The sequence below is a fragment of the Pongo pygmaeus genome, chromosome 1, assembly GCF_028885625.2.
Source record: "Pongo pygmaeus isolate AG05252 chromosome 1, NHGRI_mPonPyg2-v2.0_pri, whole genome shotgun sequence".
In the NCBI taxonomy this organism is placed as follows: Eukaryota; Metazoa; Chordata; class Mammalia; order Primates; family Hominidae; genus Pongo; species Pongo pygmaeus.
This window is the reverse complement of record NC_072373.2, coordinates 213787083-213807266: the sequence shown is the minus strand read 5'-3', so window position 1 is coordinate 213807266 and position 20184 is coordinate 213787083. Positions and strand designations below refer to the sequence as shown.

At 42.9% G+C, this 20184-nt stretch overlaps 1 protein-coding gene across 1 annotated transcript in view; it reads right to left on the bottom strand.

Moving 5' to 3' along the window:
• The window catches only part of SDHB (succinate dehydrogenase complex iron sulfur subunit B), a 35291-nt gene extending 15815 nt beyond the window's left edge, over positions 1-19476 (bottom strand). The window contains exons 1-2 of the mRNA XM_054436078.2: positions 19184-19476; positions 10006-10133 (exon numbers count right to left, since the gene is read on the bottom strand). Coding sequence (XP_054292053.1) covers positions 10006-10133; positions 19184-19255 — 200 coding nt within the window. The 5' untranslated portion in view covers positions 19256-19476. The remainder of the gene's footprint in view (positions 1-10005; positions 10134-19183) is intronic.
• Positions 19477-20184: the final 708 nt, after the last annotated feature.

The following is a 20184-nucleotide window of genomic DNA, read 5'->3' as shown; positions in this document are numbered from 1 at the left end:
GTCTCAAACTCCTGACCTCAAGTGATCCACCTGCCTCAGCCTCTCCAAATGCTGGGATTACAGGTGTAAGCCACTGCGTCCAGCCCATTATCTGTATTTGTATCAGCACTATGTAGACGTCCTTTCTGCTGGACCTCTGCTAACACTGGGAATTGGAAGCTTTAAAAACCTTTGCTCTTCTGATACTGGAGAAGTGTTATCGTTTTCAGTGTTTTAAACTGAGATTTCTAAATACTACATAGGTTGAATGTTTGTCATAAATTTACTAATTTTTCTTTATTTCCCAATTATTTATTGAACATTTACTCTGCCAGGTTCTGTTCTAGATGCTGGGGATGTAGCAGAGAATAAAAGAGACGAATACCACCTGCCCGCACAAAGCTCTGTTCCAGAGGACTCATTCTAGAGACTCAGTCTGTCCACATTCTTTGCCTCTGTTTACTGGGGTCTTGGAAATTTTTTTTCATGATCTGAGGCTCTCATATATTATATCTGTTGCTATTTCTGCTTCCTCCCTCACTGCCAATAGTAATTTGCTATTCGACTTCTAATTTTGCTAACAGAATTTTAAACATACATGAGTTAAATGTTTACGTTAATAAAGGTGGCCATTTTTTCTTTTATAACATTATCTATCACTTTTAAGCCTAAACAGACCACTGCCCTTCCTGAGGTCTGATAAATACATTTTTTTCTACTTAAAAAAAATGTTAAGTTACTCCCCTAAAACTGCAAAAACTGATTTGTCCCAAATCACTGACTAAATCCTCTTTTGCTTCTTATTTGTAATACCTTTCTCCCATATTTAATACTGGGACCTTAGATAAAATTAAGTCTGTTTTGTTGCTACATTTTTATTCTAATGATCTGCCTGTTCTTGTCCTAGCATATTTTAAATGACAACGTCTTTGTTTTTTTTACATTACAAAGGCTAATATTTGCAGCTTATAAAAATTTCAGATTGGCCGGGTGGGTGGCTCATGCCTGTAATCCCAGCACTTTGGGAGGCACTTTGGGAGGCCTTGGCGGGTGGATCATGAGGTCAGGAGATTGAGACCATCCTGGCTAACATGGTGAAACCCTGTCTCTACTAAAAATACAAAAAATTAGCCGGGCGTGGTGGCACGTGCCTGTAGTCCCAATTACTTGGGAGGCTGAGGCAGGAGAATTGCTTGAACCCAGGAGGCGGAGGTTGCAGTGAGCCGAGACCGCACCACTGCACTCCAGCCTGGGAGATAGAGCGAGACTGTCTCAAAAAAAAAAAAAAAAAAATTCAAATTAAAGTTAAAAAGTAATCCTGCAGATCATACTGGGACAGAGAAAAATATTAAAAAGTCAAAGTCTTTAAGCTGTTTCATGCTAAATTTCATAATAGGTAGGGCTCATTAAAGAGTACAACATAAATTTTCTCAGATTTTACATAGATACCAAAATTGTTTGATATTCTGGGTCCCTTGCATTTCTATAAGAATTTTAGAATCAACTTGTCAACTTCTGCAGAAAAGGCAGGTGGGATTTTGATGGGGATTGCAATGAATCTGGAAATCAATTTGGAGACCACTGCCTCCTTAACAACATTAAGTCTTCCAACCCACAAACAGGGCATGTCTTTCCATTTATTTATGTCTTCTTAAATTTCTTTCAACAATGTTTTACAGTTTTTCAGCATGTAAGTCTTTTACTTATTTGTTTTTTGAGACAGGATCTCACTCTGTCGCCCAGGCTGGAGTGCAGTGTTGTGATCACAGCTCACTGCAGGTTCGACCTGCCAGGCTCAAGCGATTCTCCCACCTCAGCCTCCGAGTAGCTGGGACTACAGGCGCAAGAAGGTCATCATGCCCAGTTAACTTTTTTTGTAGAGATGGGGTTTTGTCTTGTTGCCCATATAATTTGTTCCTAAGAATTTCTTTTTTGATGCTGTTATATGGAAAATAGTTTTTAAATTTCATTTTAGGATTGTTCATTGCTAGTGTATAGAAATCCAATTTTTGTTTTTTTAACAGTACTGACAGAGGCTTTTTTTCTAGGTAAGCAGGGTTTTACGTATATAAATATAAATACATATATAAATATATATGTATACACACACATTTTTTCTGTAGAGACTATGTCTAGCTATTGTTGCCCAGGCTGGTCTCAAACTCCTGGCCTCAAGCAATCCTCCTGCCTTGGCCTCACAAAGAAAGTGCTGGTATTGCAAGTGTGAGCCACCATGCCTAGCCTAGAAAAATACATTTATCTGCTAATATCTGCTACACGCCAGTATTTTCAGAAAAAGAATTATGCTGTTGTGAAAATGAAAGAATTTTTTTGTGTGTGTATACATAGCTACAAAGTAGGGTTTCAGCATCGGATTAGAAGGAAATAGAACTATAATTAAAACATGGTACAATATGAAATGAAGACTGACAGACATAGGTTGAAATAAACATGGACAAATTATGCATAATAAAAAACTAAACTACGTTTGATTTCTGTATACCAGTTTTGTGTCCTGCAACCTTGCCGAATTTGTTCATTAGTTCTAATAGTTCCTGGGGGGCAATGTCTTATATCTTCTTTTCTTTTTTTTTTTTTTTTTTTTTTTGAGGCAGGGTCTCCCTCTGTTACCCAGGCTGGAGTGTAAGGTGTGGAATCATGACTCACTGCAGCCTCAACCTCCTGGGTTCAAGTGATCCTTCCACCCCACCCTCCCAAGTAGCTCGGACTACAGGAGTGTGCCATCACACCTGGCAAATTTTTTGAGACACAGTCTTGCTCTGTTGCCCAGGCTGGAGTGCAGTGGCGTGATCTTGGCTCACTGCAACCTCTGCCACCTAGGTTCAAGCAATTCTTGTGCCTTAGCCTTCCAAGAAACTGGGATTACAGGTGTGTGCTACCATGCCCGGCTAATTTTTGTATTTTTAGTAGAGACAGGGTTTTGCCATGTTGTCCAGGGTGGTCTTGAACTCCTGGACTCAAGTCATCTGCCCGCTTTGGCCTCTCAAAGTGTTGGGATTACAGGCGTGAGCCATCGCACCCAGCCCGGCTAATTTTTTGTTTGCTTTTTTGTAGAGATGGGGGTCTCATTTTGTTGCCCAGGCTGGTCTCCAACTCCCGGGCTCAAGCAATTCTCCTGCTTCAGGCCAGGCACAGTGGCTCACACCTGCAATCCCAGCACTTTGGGAAGCCGAGGTGGGCAGATCACCTGAGGTCAGGAGTTCGAGACCAGCCTGACCAACATGGAGAAACCCCATCTCCACCAAAAATACAAAAAAATTAGCTGGGCGTAGTGGCAGGCACCTGTAATCCCAGCTACTTGGGAAGCTGAGACAGGAGAATTGCTTGAATCCGGGAGGCGGAGGTTGCAGTGAGCCGAGACTGTGCCATTGCACTCCAGCCTGGGCAACAAGAGCGAAAACTCTGTCTCAAAAAAAAAAAATTCTCCTGCTTCAACCTTCCAAAATGCTGGGATTACAAGCACAAACCACTGCGCCTGCCTGAGGTTTTGTGTAAAAGATTATGTTATCTATGAGAGACAGTTTTACTTCTTCTTTTCCAATTTCCTTTTCTTTCTTTTTCTTGCCCAATTTCCCTGGCTAAGCCTCCAGTAAAATTTTGAATGGCTGATGTTAGCATAAATAGAATTATCTGTAGCCACTGAAATACACACACACAAAAATAGCATTTTGTATATTGACCTTACATCCTGCAACCTTGCTAAATTTACTTATTCTTTTAGTTTTGTAGACTCCCTGAAATTTTCTATATAAACAATCATGTTGCCTGTGACTAGAGTTAGTTTAATTTCTTCCTTTCCAAGCTTACATATGCCTTCTACTTCTTTTACTTGCCTTTGATGGACTGGTTAGAACCTTCAGTACAATGTTGAACTCAAATACAGAGTGGACAACCTTCCTTGTTCCTGATCTTATGGGGAAAGTGTTCAATATCTCACAATAAAGTATGCTATTAGCTGTGATTTTCACAGTCTTCATCTGGCTGAGGAAGTTCCCTTCTTTTCCTATTAGCAGTTATTATTATTTAAGTAAAATTAGGACTATTTCTTTTAATTCAAATTCCTTATAGTTTTATTTATTCTGTTAAAATATACACACCGTGAAAATTATTTAACCCATTATCATTTTTAAAAATCATGAATGAGTGTTGAATCTTGCCAAATGCTTTTCTGCATATATTAAAGCAATCAAACGGGTTTTCCCCCTTTATTCTGCTAACATGGTGAATCGCATTGATTTTCAAATGTATTTCTTTATTTTTTCTTGTGCTTTTTCTTGCACTTAAAACAGCATATGGTTGGGTTTTGCTTTTTTTAAAAAAATCTATTCTGACACTGTTGGCTTTTTAACTGGGAGTATTTAATGGTTTTTACATTTAATATAGTTATTGATGTAGCCGGATTTAGGTCTATCATTTTACTATTTGTTCCATCATTTTGCTGTTCTCTTCTTCTTTTCTTATTCTAAGTAATATTTTTAGACTAAGTAAATATTTTTAAAAATCAATTTTAACTTATATATTGGCTTTTTAGCTATATCTCTTTGCATTTAAAAAAATAATTACTCTTGGCTGGGCATGGTGGCTCACACCTGTAATCCTAGCACTTTGGGAGGTTGATGCAGGAGGACTGCTTGAGCCCAGGAGACCAGTGTGGGCAACATAGCGAGACCCTGTCGCTACAAGAAAAAAAAAAAATATATTGGCCAGGCATAGTGGTACATGCCTGTAGTCCCAGGTACATGGGAGGCTGAGGTGGGAGGACTGCTTGAGCCTAGGAGGTCTCAGGGAGGGAGGATTGCTTAATTGAGCCTGGGAGGGTGTAGTGAGCCATGATCGTGCTACTGCCTTCCAGCCTGGATGACAGTGAGGCCCTGTCTCAGAAGAAAAAAAAAATGTTACTCTAGAATTATACTTTACATAATTTACATCTTTAACTCTTTATAACTGTTTAGAGTTAGTATTGTGTAACTTTATGTAATGCAAGAATCCTGCTACATTATTGTAGGTCTATTTACCTGCTGTTCCCAGCCCCTACGCTATAGTTATCATATGCATTACATCTATGTGAGTTATATACTACAGAATACAATATAATAACTTTGCTTTAAACAGTCATATTAATTTTAAAAAAATTAAGAGGAAAAATCCTTTTATATCTACCATGTCCAGCACTCTTCATTCCTTTTCTAAGAGCCAAGTTTCCACCTGGTATTATTTTTCCTCAGCCTAACTTCCTATAGCATTTCATGTAGTACTGGTCTTCTGGCCATGAATTCTTTTCTTTTCTGTTTACCTGAAAATGTTTTTATTTCATAATCATCTTGAAGAATCTTTTTTTCTGAACGTGGAATTCCAAGCTGACAATTTTTCTTTTAGTACTTTAAAGATGGTATTTCACTGTCTCTTGGCCTCTAGTTTCTGATGAGAAGTCAGCAATCTTTCACATGGTTTCCTTGTATGTAACGTGTTGTTTTTCTCCAGCTGCTTTCAAGATTTTCTCCTATTTCTGGTCGTCAGCAACTTGACTTCATGGAACAGGGCATAGTTTTATTTTTATTTACCTAGTTGGGGTTCACTAAGCTTCTTGGATACGTAAATTATGTCTTTCATGGGCTCAGGAAATTCTTAGCCATGAGCTCTTCAAATAGATATTTATTTTGCCTTTTCTTTCTCTCCATTTTTTCTGGAAGTCCAATTACATATGTGTTACATCCATCCATCCACTCACCCATGCATCATGGTCTTACTCTGTTGCCCAGGTTGGAGTACAGTGGCACAATTATAGCTCATAGCAGCCTCAAGTTCCTAAGCTCAAGCTATCTTCCCGCTTCAGCATCCCAAGTAGCTAGGACTACAGGTATGTGCCACCACGCCTGGCTAATTTTTCAAAGAAAAAATTTTTTTGGTAGAGACAAGGTCTCACAGGTTGCCCAAGCTGGTCTTGGACTCTTGGCCTCAAGTGATGCTTCTGCCTCAGCTTCCCAAAGTGCTGGGATTACAGACATGAGCCACCATGCCTGTCCTAGACCTTTTGATGCTGTTCCATAGATCACAGGAGCGCCTTCCCTTTTCAAAAATCTTTCTTTTTCTTAAGAACAGATAATTTCAGCCGGGCATGGTGGCTCACGTCTGGAATCCCAGCACTTTGGGAGGCCGAGGCGGGCAGATCACTTGAGGTCAGGAGTTTAAGACCAGCCTGCCAACATGGCGAAACCTTGTCTTTACTAAAAATACAACAAATTAGTTGGGTGTGGTGGTGCACGTCTGTAATCCCAGCTACTCAGGAGGCTGAGGTGGGAGAATCACTCGAGCCTGGAAGGCAGAGGTTGCAGTGAGCCAAGATTGCGCCACTGCACTCCAGCTTGGGTGACAGAGCAAGACTCCGTCTCAAGAAACAAACAACAACAACAAAAAACTAGATAATTTCTATTAATATTTTTAAGTTTGCTGATTCTTCTTATTGCCATTTCCAATCTGCTGTTAAGGCCATCTGGTAAATTTTCCTTTTCAAATATTGTATTTTTCAGTACTAGATTTTCCATTTGGCTTTTCAACAGTTTCCACTTCTCTACTGAAATTTCCTGTTTCATTATGAGCATAATTTCCTTTATCTATGAGGAAATTTAAAAATTCTTTAAATTCCACTGGGCACGGTGGCTCATGCCTGTAATCACAGCACTTTGGGAGGCTGAGGTGGGTGGATCACGTGAGGCCAGGAGATCAAGACCAGCCTGGCCAACATGGAGAAACCCCAACTCTACTACAAAAATTAGACGGTGTGTGATGCGCGCCTGTAGTCCCAGCTACTCAGAAGACTGAGGCAAGGGAATCGCTTGAACCTGGGAGGCAGAGGTTGCAATGAGCCAAGATTGCACCACTGTACTCCAGTCCAGGTGACAGAGTGAAACTCAGACCCAAAATAAAAAAAAAAAAAGAAAAATTAATATGCTGTAGAGAATCTGGATTGCATTATGTTTTTCTGAAAAGTGTGGATTTTAAAATTTTACACAGGCAATTAATATGGCTGAACGCAAGATTTGGGCAGAGTTCATGAACAGCATTTAGTACTCCTCCTTTGCGTTTCTCTTCTTTCTAGGCTTTCCCCCTCATTTCCTAGTGGTTGTGGAAGGCCCAAAATGTGTCTTCTCATTATTCAAGCTAAGATTTTTTTTTTTTTTTTTTGAGACAGAGTCTCACTCTGTTGCCCAGGCTGGAGTGCAGTGGTGTGATCTTGGCTCACTGCAACCTCCGCCTCCCATGTTCAAGTGATTCTCCCCCATTAGCCTCCCGAGTGGCTGGGATTACAGGCATGTGCCACCATGCCTGGCTAATTTTTGTATTTTTAGTAGAGATGGGGTTTCACCATGTTGGCCTGCTTTGGCCTGCCAAAGTGCTGGGATTACAGGTGTGAGCCAACGCACCCAGCCGGATTGTGGTTTTCCATCCAACTGTTAGTCCTGTTACTTCCCATGCCAACTTGGACTTGTCCTCAGCAAAATCATGTAAGAGTAAAATGGTAATTTGTCCAATGCCATTTCATTCTTCCAAGTATCAACTCCCCTCCGATGTCTGCCTACTCGTAGTCCTTCTCTACCGTTCAGGCAGTTGTTTCTTATATTTTTGTCCGGAGTTGATAATTGTTATTTGTAGGAGGGATAGTCTGATGAGAGCTACTGTGCCAAAACTGGAAGTGAACCCAAAGATTCTTTAAATTTTTTATCACTAAAAAAATAGTTATGGGCCGGGTGCTGTGGCTCATGCCTGTAATCCTAGGACTTTGGGAAGCTAAAACGGGTGGATTGCTTGAGCCCAGGAGTTTGAGACCAGGCTGGGCAACATAGTGAAACTCAATTTCTACAAAAAATACAAAACTTAGCTGGGTGTGGTGGCATGTGCCTATAGTCCCAGTTACTCAGGAGGATGAGGCAGGTGGATTGCTTGAGTCTGGGAGGTTGAGGCTGCAGTGAACCGTGAGCATGCCATTGCACTGTAACCTGGGTGACAGCGAGATCCTGGCTCAAAAAAAAAGTTAGGAATTTAACTCTTCCAGTTTTAGCCACATTCTCTAAGTTTTGATTTGCAACGTCTTTACTTTCTAAGTATCTGGCAATATTTTTTACGTTTTCCTGATCAAATAGGTAGTTAGAAATATATTTTTTTTGTAGTTTCTAAGCAGTAGGGTTTTTTGTGTTGTTAGTTTTTTTGTTTGTTTGTTTGTTTTTTGAGACAGAGTCTTGCTCTGTCACCCAGGCTGGAGTGCAGTGGCGCAATCTCAGCTCACTGCAACCTCCGCCTCCCAGGTTCAAGTGATTCTGACGCCTCAGCCCCCCAAATAACTGGGATCACAGGCACCTGCCACAACGCCCAGCTTATTTTTATATTTTAGTAGAGACGGGGTTTCACCATGTTGGCCAGGCTAGTCTTGAATGCCTGACCTCGAGTGATCCACCTGCCTTGGCTTCCCAAAGTGCTGGGATTACAGTCGTGAGCCACCGTGCCCAGCCTGTTTATATTTTTAATATGAATTTAGTTTTATTGTATTTTGGTCTAAAAATGTGGTCTGTGCAATTTCTATTCCTTTGAATTTTGCTAGGGACTTTTGGTTGCTGAGTATTTGAAAATTTTGTCTATTTAAGAAAGTTATATATCAATTAATGTTACCTCATTAACAGCACTTATGTGTCATCACAGACAGTCAAAATAAGCATTTAGAGTATTCGTGGTATTCAAACTTTTTTTCTGGTGCCACAGAAGCTTTTGTTTGAAACAAATAAAACACTTATTCACTTACACATAAAATAGATCAGAGAACAGTTCTGGTTGTATAGGGGCGTGGAGTGGAGCAGCAAGAGGCTAGAGACTAACTTGCTAGATTCTTTCTTTTCTTTGGCTAACTGTGGAGTTCCTTAAAAGTGAAAGATGTTGGAAGAAGAGTGGTTTTGAGAGATGCAATGTGAAGAAGGACTTAACCTGCTGCTGCTGCTTTTGACGATGGAAGAAGAGGCCAAGAGCCAAGGAGTGCAGCAGCCTCTAGAAGCCTGGAACAGCCCTCAGCTTACAGTCAGCAGAATGACAGGGACCTCAGGCTCACAACCACAAGGAACTGCATTCCACCAATAGCACAAATGAGCAGAAAATATTTTCCTCTAGGCTCCAGAAAGGAATGCAGCCTGCTGACACCTTGATTTTAGTCTGATGAGACTATACCAGTCTTTTGACCTACAGAACTATAAGATAATACATTTAGGTTGTTTTAAGTCACTAAGTTTGTGGTAATTTGCTCTGACAGAAATAGAAAACTCACACACAAGTCCAATTTTTAACATTTTAACCACATCCCTACCTTGTCCATTAGAGGCAAGTTTCTGGCGGTTCTGTTATTATTATAGAAAACACAGGTCCAGATGTATAAGATATAATCAATACATTCAGCATTAAAAAAATGGTAATATACTAAATGACTTTAAATACTGTGCATAAAATTAATTGTACCAGTATTTCTAGAAATTTGTCATACTTTCATTTGGGAATTATTTTGGTATTATTTTTCTAAATCAGGTACCAACCTCTTTTTTTTTTTTTTTTTTGGAGACAGAGTCTCACTCTGTTGCCCAGGCTGGAGTGCAACGGCATGATCTCAGCTCACTGCAACCTCTGCCTCCTGGGTTCAAGCAATTCTTGTGCCCCAGCCTCCTGAGTGGCTGGGATTACAGGCATGAGCCACTACATCCAGCTAATTTTTGTATTTTTAGTAGAGATGGGGTTTCACCACGTTGGCCAGGTTGGTGTCGAACTCCCAACCTCAGATGATCTGCCCGCCTGAGCCTCCCAAAGTGCTGGGATTATAGGCGTGAGCCACCGTGCCCGGCCCAACCTCGTCCTCGTTTTAAAAACAGAGCCACCAGATGATCTCGGATTTTTAAGCCTTCCAAGGATGTGAAAAGCATGTCCCTAAATCAAATCAAGAACTCTCCTTCAATACCTGTCTTTCACAGAGATACTCACTTATTAAGGTCAACTTCATAAGTCTGCATATGAGGTTTGTCTCCAGCCTTGTCTGGGTCCCATCGATAGATGGCAAATTTCTTGATACGGGGAGCTGCGGCTGCAGCTGTCTGGGTTCCTCGGGAGGCCTGAAATTTTTAAAAGTTCACAAAAAGGAAAAAAAAAAATTACAAATGCAAGATAATTCCATTTTGCTGGCACAACAGATGTAACGCTGGATATAAACTCACATATTACTGATACATAATCTTCTTGGAAAAGGCAGTCATTCAATATCCAACAAGTATTAAGCACCTATCATATGCTAATATAGCAGACATGGTATTAGGGGCTAGTGATACAGCACTTAATAAAATACACAAAAACCTTCATCTTCACAGAACTTACTTTGTAGTGAACAAGAGTTAAATTAAACATTCACAATGAATATAAAGAGTGATACTGATGGGAAAGTACAGGGAGCTCTGGATGAATACAGCAGAGACTTCAATGAGTGAAGAGTCAGAGAAGGCTTCCTCAAATGACATCTAAGTGGAGGCTTGACAAACCAGAATTAAGGGGAAGGAGTGTGAGGTGTGGTCTGAGGGTGGTGGCTCATGCCTGCAATCTCAGCACTTTGGGAGGCAGAAGTGAGAGAACTGCTTGAGCCCATGAGTTTGAGACCAGTCTGGGAAACATGGCAAAACCCCATCTCTACAAAAAATAAAAAAATTAGCTGGGTGTGGTAGTGTGTGTCTCAGGAGGCAGAGGTGGGAGGACTGCTTGGGCCCGAGAGGTTGAGGCTGCAGTGAGCCAAGATCATGCCACTGCACTCTAGCCTGGGCAACAGAGTGAGACTCTTTTTCAAAAATACAAAAGAAAAAAGAAAGAAAGAAAAGACTATATTCCAGGACTGCTAATTTTTAAAATAAACTGATATAGAAAAGTAAAAACTCAGCAGGTTAATTGACTAATTACAAAAAGATGCAGTGGTATTTATTACTGAGGCAGGAGAATAGGGTTCGGAGACAGGGAGCCTTCACTACAGCCTCTGATTCATCTTGGGCCAAGTCTTCATTTGCATAGGGTGTAACCTATAGGAAATCCGTACAGGGTACTTTAATCCCAGAAGATTGTGCAGCTGGTGCTCTTGAACCACTTGCTTGATCCCACTCCTACTCTGTGGAGTGTACTTTCATTTCAATAAATCTATGCTTTCGTCTTCTGTTGCTTTGTTTGTGTGTTTTGTCCACTTTTTTGTTCAATATGCCAAAAACCTGGAGGACTTGTGGTCAAGACCCTCTACCAGTAACAATATTTCTTGGTAAAGTGTCCCGTATTAACTGAAGCTGAAAATACAAACATCAGCTAACAGTAGAAAAGAAGAAAATATATGAAGAAAATGAAAGTTAAGATGAAAGCTATGTTTTACCTTATCACCAAGCTGGCTAAAATCATCAACAAAAGGAAAGCCATTTCTACAAATGTTTTTCACCAGGAACCCCATTTTGTAAACCGACATGAACATCTAATGCCACCTTGTGGTATTTGGGAGGAAGTGAGAGGAAAGATTCCTGAAGGTATCAACTCCAGTGGACTTTGCTTGTTTAATGTCCCATTTTTTTTGGTCTTTTTTCTGTGAGATTTAATAAGGTATAATTCATTATAATAAAATTCACTAATTTTAAGGGTATAATGTGATGAGTTTTGACAAAGCAATGTAATCCTACCACAATTACAACAGAATATTTCCATCCAAAAAGGTCTTTTGTGCCCTTGATGGCAAACGAAAGTCCCCTTTCCCTACCCTTAGTAACTGATCAGCTATCATCACAAGTCTGCCTTTTACAGAATTCATATAAATGGCATCATATAGTACGTAGTCTCATGTCTAGCTTCTTTCACTCAACATAATGCTTCTGAGATTCATGTTACTGCATATAACCATAGTTAAATGCTTTTTTAAAAAAATTAACCTATTTATTTATTTATTTTTGAGACTGAGTTTCACTCTTGTTGCCCAGGCTGGAGTGCAATGGTGCGATCTTGGCTCACCACAACCTCCGCCTCCCTGGTTCAAGCGATTCTCCTGCCTCAGCCTCCCGAGTAGCCGGGATTACAGGCATGTGCTACCAGGCCCGGCTAATTTTGTATTTTTAGTAGAGACGTGGTTTGTCTATGTTGGTCAGGGTGGTCTCAAACTCCCAACCTCAGGTGATCTGCCTGCCTTGGCCTCCCAAAGTGCTGGGATTACAGGCGTGAGCCACCGTGCCTGGCCAACCTTTTTATTTTTTAATAATTACAGATTCATATGCATTTATAGAAAATAATACTGAGGCCAGGTGCAGTGGCTCACACCTGTATCCCAGTACTTTGGGAGGCCAACACAGATGAATCACTTGAGGTCAGGAGTTCAAGACCAGCCTGGCCAACATGGTGAAACTCCGTCTCTACTAAAGATACAAAAATTAGCCCGGTGTGGTGACACATGTCTGTAATCCCAGCTACTCGGGAGGCGGAGGCAGGAGAATCGCTTGACCCTGGGAGGTGGAGGTTGCAGTGAGCCAAGATTGCGCCACTGCACTCCAGCCTGGGCGACAGAGTGAGACCCTGTTTCAAAGAAACAAAACAAAACAAAGAAAATAATACTGAGACTCCACATACTCTTCTCACCTGTAATCCCAGCACTTTGGGAGGCTGAGGTTGGGAAATCACCTGAGGTCAGGAATTCAAGACCAGCCCAGCCAACATGGTGAAACCCCGTCCCTACTAAAAATACAAAAAACGAATTAGCCAGGTGTGGTGGCATGTGCCTATAATCCCAGCTACTTGTGAGGCTGAGGCAGGAGAACTGCTTGAATTTGGGAGGTAAAGGTTGCAGTGAGCTAAGACTGCGCCACTGTATACCACCCTGGGTGACAAAGTGAGACTCAAACTTAAAAAAAAAAAAAAAAAAAAGAGAGAGAGAGTTTTGCTGTCACTGACTGTGCAGTGGCATGATCACAGCTCACCGCAGCCTCAACCTTATGGACTCAAGTGATCCTCCCATCTCAGCTTCCCCAGTAGCTAGGACTATAGGCATGCACCACCATGCCCAGTTAGTTTTTTTACATTTATTTTTGTAGAGATGGGGATCTCACTATGTTGCCTAAGCTGGTCTTGAACTCCTGGCCCCAAGTGATCCTCTGCCTGGCCCTCCCGAAGAGTTGGGATATAGGCATGAGCCACCATGCCAGGGCCCACATACTCTTTACCCAGTCTCCCCAACAGGAACATCTTGCAAACTGTAGCACACCACCACAACCAGAATACTGACAGTGCTAGTCAAGATATGGGACATTCCCATAAGCACAGGATCACTAACATTGCCCTTTTATAGCCCTGTCCACTTCCTCCTACCCTCCCTCCCCTGTACTCCTTAAGCCCTAGCAATCACTAATCTGTTCTCTACTTCTCAAATTCAGTCATTTCAAGAATGTTATATCAATAAAATCATCTGGTATGTAGCCTTTTGGAATTGGCTTTTTTCATTCAGCTGAATTCTCTGGAGATTCATCCAAGTTGCTGTGTACAGCAATAGCTTTTTTCTTGTTATAGGTGAGTAGCACTCCAAGGCATGATGTACCACAGTTTGCTTAACCATGTAACTACTGAGGGACATTGGGGGTGTTTCTAATTTTTGGTGACACGAATAAAGCTGAGATGAACATTTGTGGACAAATTTCTGTGTGAACGTTAAGTCTTCATTTCTCAGGATAAACACCCAGGTGTGTAATTGTTAGGCTGTATGGTAGCTACAAGTTTAGTTTTTTTTAAGCAACTGACAAAACTATTTTCCAGAGTGGGTGGCTGCTGTGCCTGAGGCAGGTAGTAGGGTAAGTGGGACAATATGCCTTTTAAAAAATGGGGCTACTTCAAGTTTTTACCTTCTAATTTGGACATTTTTATTTTTCATTTATTTTTTAAAATATTTATTTATTTATTTATTTATTTTGAGACGGGGTCTCGCTCTTGTCTCCCGGGCTGCAATGGTGCGATCTCGGCTCACTGCAACCTCCACCTCCCGGCTTCAAGCGATTCTTCTGCCTCAGCCTCCTGAGTAGCTGGGACTACAGGTGCCTGCTACCACGCCGAGCTAATTTTTATATTTTTAGTAGAGATGGGGTTTCACCATGTTAGCCAGGCTGGTCTTGAACTCCTGACCTCAGGTGATCCGCCCACCTTGGCCTCCCAAAGTGCTGGGATTATAGCTGTGAGCCACCGTGCCCAGCCTTTATTTTTTATTTTTATAGACACATGGTCTAGCTCTATTGCCCAGGCTGGAGATCATGGCTCACTGCAGCCTGGAACTCCTGGGCTCAGGGAATCATCCTGACTCAGCCTCTCAAGTAGCTGGGACTATAGATGCACACCATCATGTCCAGCTAATTTTTGTAGAGACAGGGTCTTGCCATGTTGGCTAAGCTGGTATGGAATTCCTGGGCTTAAGCAATCCTCCCATCTCAGCCTCCCAAAGTGTTGGGATTACAGGTGTGAGCCACTGTGCCTGGCCTTAACTTGGACTTTTTTTTTTCTTTTTTGGAGAGTCTCATTCTGTTGCTCGGGCTGGAGTGCAGTGGCGTGATCTTGGATCGCTGCAACCTCCACCCCCCGGGCTCATGTAATTCTCTTGTCTCAGCCACCCGGGTAGCTGGGATTACAGGCATGTGCCATCAAGTCTGGCTAATTTTTGTATTTTTAGTACAGACAGGGTTTTGCCATTTGGTCAGGCTGGTCTCGAACTCCTGGCCTCAAGTGATCCACCTGCCTCGGCGTTCCAAAGTGTTGGGATTACAGGCGCGAGCAACCGTGCCCGGCCCCTAACCTGGCTTTAAACAGAATCTGGGACTGGAGTATAATCCCCTAGTTCTTTTTTTTTTTTTTTTTTTTTGTGAGACAGTCTCACTCTGTCACCCAGGCTGGAGTGGAGTGGCGAGATCTCTCTGCCTCCTGGGTTCAAGCAATTCTCTTGCCTCAGCCTCCCGAGTAGCTGGGATTACAGGCGCGTGTCACCACATCCGGCTAACTTTTTTGTATTTTTAGTAGAGATGGGGCTTCACCGTTTTAGCCAGGATGGTCTCGAACTCCTGACGTCGTGATCCACTTGCCTCAGCCTCCCAAAGTGCTGGATTACAGGTGTGAGCCACCACGCCAGGCATAACCCCCTAGTTCTAAAGCCTGATTTAGTATTGTCAGTGGGCAACAGGCATTAGGCTCTATCAAGCTGGGTATCAGAACCACAAGGCATGTGGGATGACTGTGGTTACCTGCAATGAGGTTTTCCCTTCAACATTTCTTTATAATATTTAAATATCTGTTTCATGTCCACTCTACACGGATAACTGATCATGTATTAGCTTTCCAAAAGAGATTAAGTTTGTATTAGAGCTAATTTAAATTTTTAAAAAGTCTTATCATATGAATGATGTGAAATAAGAGCAATGCCAGGATGTACTACACTGAATATCTAAGTCAATATATCCCAACATCAGTTTTGGAGTGCCCCAAAATGTCATTATTTTTTTTTTCAGTACAACTAATTTAAATTTGTTTTGCGTCAAAAATGTATTTTATAGGCCAGGCATGGTGGCTCATGCCTGTAATCCCAGTAATTTGGGAGGCCGAGGCAGGTGGATTACCTGAGGTCAGGAGTTCGAGATCAGCCTGGCCAACATGGTGAAACCCCATCTCTACTAAAAATACAAAAAAATTAGATAGGCATGGTGGCGGGCGCCTGTAATCTCAGCTATTCGGGAGGCCGAGGCAGGAGAATTGCTTGAATCCGGGAGGCGGAGGTTACGGTGAGCCGAGATTGCGCCACTGCACTCCATCCTGGGCAACAGGGTGAGCACGACTCTGTCTCAAAAAAAAAAAAAAATGTATTTCATACAATATTTGGTAGGGCAAAGGGGGTTTACCAGAGTGAAAGAAGATTCTGAAATCAAAATCACCAGAGGTGGTCATAGTTCTGAAAGTGATGGAGCTTTGCTCATCTTGAGGTCTGTACAAAGAGTTAATTCTCAGGATTATGTTATCTGTGACCCACCAAAAAATGTGCTGAATACATATATCTAAAAATTTGCCAGATTTCATTCATTGAACCTTTATAATGTGTCACACCCTGTGCCAAATAATCTCTAATCTTTATAACGTCTCTATGAAAAATGTTCTGTTGTTCCCAGTTAAAAGATGAGGATAGGATCATATAGCAACACAGGTCACTTGATTCAAAAATCCAACCTTTTAGCCATTATAACCAGTAGTGAAAATGCAAACATAAAATGGAACAGTGCAAAAAGATAATTCCATTTCACAATGAGATCCAAGGAACAAGAGAAGTTGTAACTCTAATCATACAATGAGACTATATGATTTTTTCCCCTTGTTACCTGTCCAGCAATTTATACTACAAATCCAAAATGAAAGAGGGCCCCTTGAAAGCATTTTTACGTTAATCTACAAGACTAATGAGTTTTCAAGGCAGAAAGTACATTTCTAGGAAATCTTGGATAATATGAACTTCATAGTTTATAATTCAAGCAAGGTAAGCAACAACTGAACTGAGAAGGGTGAATTCTGAATGGTGCTGAAGGCTGGTTGTTGTTCCTCTAGTAAAGTGTCCTTAGGGTGCAGGCTTGGAGTTGGATGGAGTGGATAAAGATTTGGAGGCCAGAGAAGAAGGTGGGGAAATAGAGAGGAAGAAGGCAAAAAGGACTGTATGAAGATGAGCCTGAGTAAAATACAAGGTGCAGGCTTGCTGAAAAGTGTGATTGGTGATGCTTGAAATCCAAGCTCTATCACTTACTAGCTGTGTATTCTTCTGCAAATTATTAGCTTTTCGGATTCGATTTCTTCCTCTGTAAAGGGTGGGTAGTATTAATATTTGCCTCATAAGATAACCGGGGGGAGGGGAGGGTCAAGCTTTTAGCATAGCCCAGAAAATAATTTTTGCTCTACAAGATTGGCAAGCTTATCAGTCTTTGTATTATTCTGATTTGTAAATAGGTATCCTAGCCCTGCCAGCCTAAAGAACAAGATGCACATTTTTTAAATTTTTTTTTTTTTTGAGACTGAGTTTCGCTCTTGTCGTCCAGGGTGGAGTGCAATGGCGCGGTCTCAGCTCACTGCACCCTCCACCTCCCAGGTTCAAGCGATTCTCCTGCCTCAGCCTCCCGTGTAGCTACGATTATAGGCACCCACCACCACGCCCAGCTAATTTTTGTATTTTTTTTTTTTTTAGTAGAGACGGGGTTTCACCATGTTGGCCGGGCTGGTCTCGAACTCCTGACCTGAGGTGATCCACCCACCTTGGCCTCCCAAAGTGCTGGAATTACAGGCATGAGCCACTGTACCTGGCAAGATACACACTTTTAAGTAGGTGGTTCTCGTCCTAAAGGAGTTCATAGTCCAGATGAAGAAATAAGGCAACACAAACAATAGTTAATATATTACAGTCAAATACTTAAAGGCAGAATTGTGGTTCAGTGGTCAGACTATATACATAAAAAGAATTCAGAACATGAACCTGAATGTTACCCACAGGTAACACACCAAGCTCATTACTGAATTCTTTTGAGGTGGCTTTTGTGGGTATAAATGTACATTCCCACAAGGAAGGGGAGGCCTTCGGGCTCTTCTATTTTCTGTTGCCCTCAGGAGGCCCTGCAAAGGCCTTGCCTGAAATTACAACAATGACCTATGAAACTAGCCTTTTCTACAATGCATTCTTAGAAGAGGGGCTTGAACTCTCTCTCTCATTAGTGGGGCTCTCACAATTTAATTGTTTGCTCAGCAACTATAAAAGGAACAGGTAAACAAACTCATTATCAATCATCAATTTAATACTCAGAGGATGTCAGCTTGAGACTCTGGTAGGCTGTCTCCTTCCTCTATCTCCCCTTTTCAGAAAGGCTGATGCAGACAGTGGATGCAACTTCACACACAGCATGCTGGATGGAACTAGGATTGGAACATGGCCAATACGTACTGTGTTATGCAGCCATAACAGGTACTTAAGATGAAAGATGTCCTCATTTAAGTGCAAGAGAGGAAGAAGAACTAAAATTTCTTGGACACCAACCATGTCCCAAGATCTATGCTAAGGAGTTTTTCCGGTACCATGTTAAAAAACTGCCTCAGGTCTGCTTCTTGGGAATGTGATATTTTGAGCAAGCCAAAAATTTTCTTTCTGGGGGCCTCAAGTTTTCAAAGCTCCAAAAAGGAGGGTAAGAATTCTTGCTTGCCCACCTTAAAAGGGTTGTTGAGAAGCCCAGAAGAGGAACAGACTTAGAAAGGATTTGCAAATCCTTAGTCCCTTATGTATACAAAAGCAATTTCCCTTCCCCTTCTAAATGTTCCCACTTAGAAGGCAGGTCAGAAATGTGTTGTTTCTTGGCCATACAAGGGGCGTGGGAAAATCTGTTACTGCACATGGCATAGTAATAAACAAGAACAGCGCCAAGCTCTCTACCTGTCATTCCCTGTCAACTCTATGAGGTCCGTATTATTATATGACCTTTAGAGTCAGAAACACTGAGAGGATACTAGTGAAACTGTGGTGACACTGCTTTAAGGAACCCAGTCTTTCCTGCAACCCCCACCACCCACCGCCGGGATCTAAGGACGTAGGGGGCTGGGTGCATTTCCCTCCATCTCTCCCTTCCCCTGCCCTGTCCCCAACAATTCACATGTCCTTTCCTCACCAATCCCGGTCCTCAACCTCGCACCCTTGAGGAGTTACCTCGCTTCCCAATTCCCATCCTTCACACCCCGCAGGTCTCCCTCTTCTACAGAGGCGATAGTTTGGTGGCAGAAAAAGGGCTTGGAACTCCAATGTCTGGATTCAGAATCTGGTTCCAACAAGTCATTCGCTTGCCATGTGACCTTGAGCAATTTAAGTCCCCTTTCTGAACTTCCCCCCCCCACCGCCCCCTTAGCTGTAAAAAATTGCCCGTGCCCTAACTCACAAGCTGCTGCGAGGCGCAGAAAGATAACTGACAGGGATGCTCCAAGCCAAACCAAAGCACTGCACCACGGGAGGAGGTCCTCCATCTCCCTGAGGCCTTGCCCTACGCTTCCTTAGTCTCTCCGCAGCCCCATCAGCTCCAGGCAGTCTCTGTGGCTTTCCTGACTTTTCCCTCTCTGAGGCTCCAGGACTCACCTGCAGGCAGGCTCCGCCAAGGGTTGTGGCCGGTAACCGCCGCCTCAAGGAGAGTGCGACCACAGCCGCCATCTTGGCTCCTGACGTCAGCCCCACCCCTTAACCCCGAGGTCGCTCTCCGCCGGTGTCCCGTCGAACATCGCGGCGCCCAGCCTGCATCCACTGAGGACCGGCTAGCCGCGTAGGAGCAACCAAGTGGGAGGCGGCTTCCGGTTTCCCGGGTGGGAGGAGGGAAGCCGGGGCAAGCACAGCGAGCGTGCGCAGTAGCGCAGTAGCGGCCATGCCCATTTGGCTTCTCCCAAGGTGACCTTCTCAGAAAGGGGAGGAGTCTGAGAGGCAGGGCGACTTTCAGGGGGTGGGGCTAAGACTTAGATGGGGCGGAGCCATCCTATCCGGGGCCCTGCCCCGATTTTAACCCCTTTATTTCTGGAATTTTTGTTTGTTTGTTTGAGATGGAGTCTCGCACTGTCTCCCGGGCTGGAGTGCAATGGCGCGATCTTGGCTCACTGCAACCTCCGCCTCCCGGGTTCACGCGATTCTCCTGCCTCAGCCTCCCAAGTAGCTGGGATTACAGGCGCACACCATCACACCCGGCTAATTTTTTGTATTTTTAGTAGAGACGGGGTTTCACCATCTTGGCCAGACTGGTCTTGAACTTCTGACCTCGTGATCCGCCCACCTTGGCCTCCCAAAGTGCTGGGATTACAGGCGTGAGCCACTGCGCCCGGCCAATTTTTTTTTTTTTTTTTTCAGACAGGGTCTCACTCTGTTGCCCAGGCCGGTGTGCAGTCTTGGCTTACTGAAGCCTCGATTTCCCAGGCTCAAGCGATCCTCCCACCTCAGTCTCCAGAGTAGCTGGGACTACAGACGTGTAAGCCACCATACCCGGGTAGTTTTTTTTTTTTTTTTTTGAGATGGAGTCATGGAGCCTCGCTCTGTCTTCCAGGCTGGAGTGCAGTGGCGCGATCTCGGCTCACTGCAACCTCCGCCTCCCGGGTGCA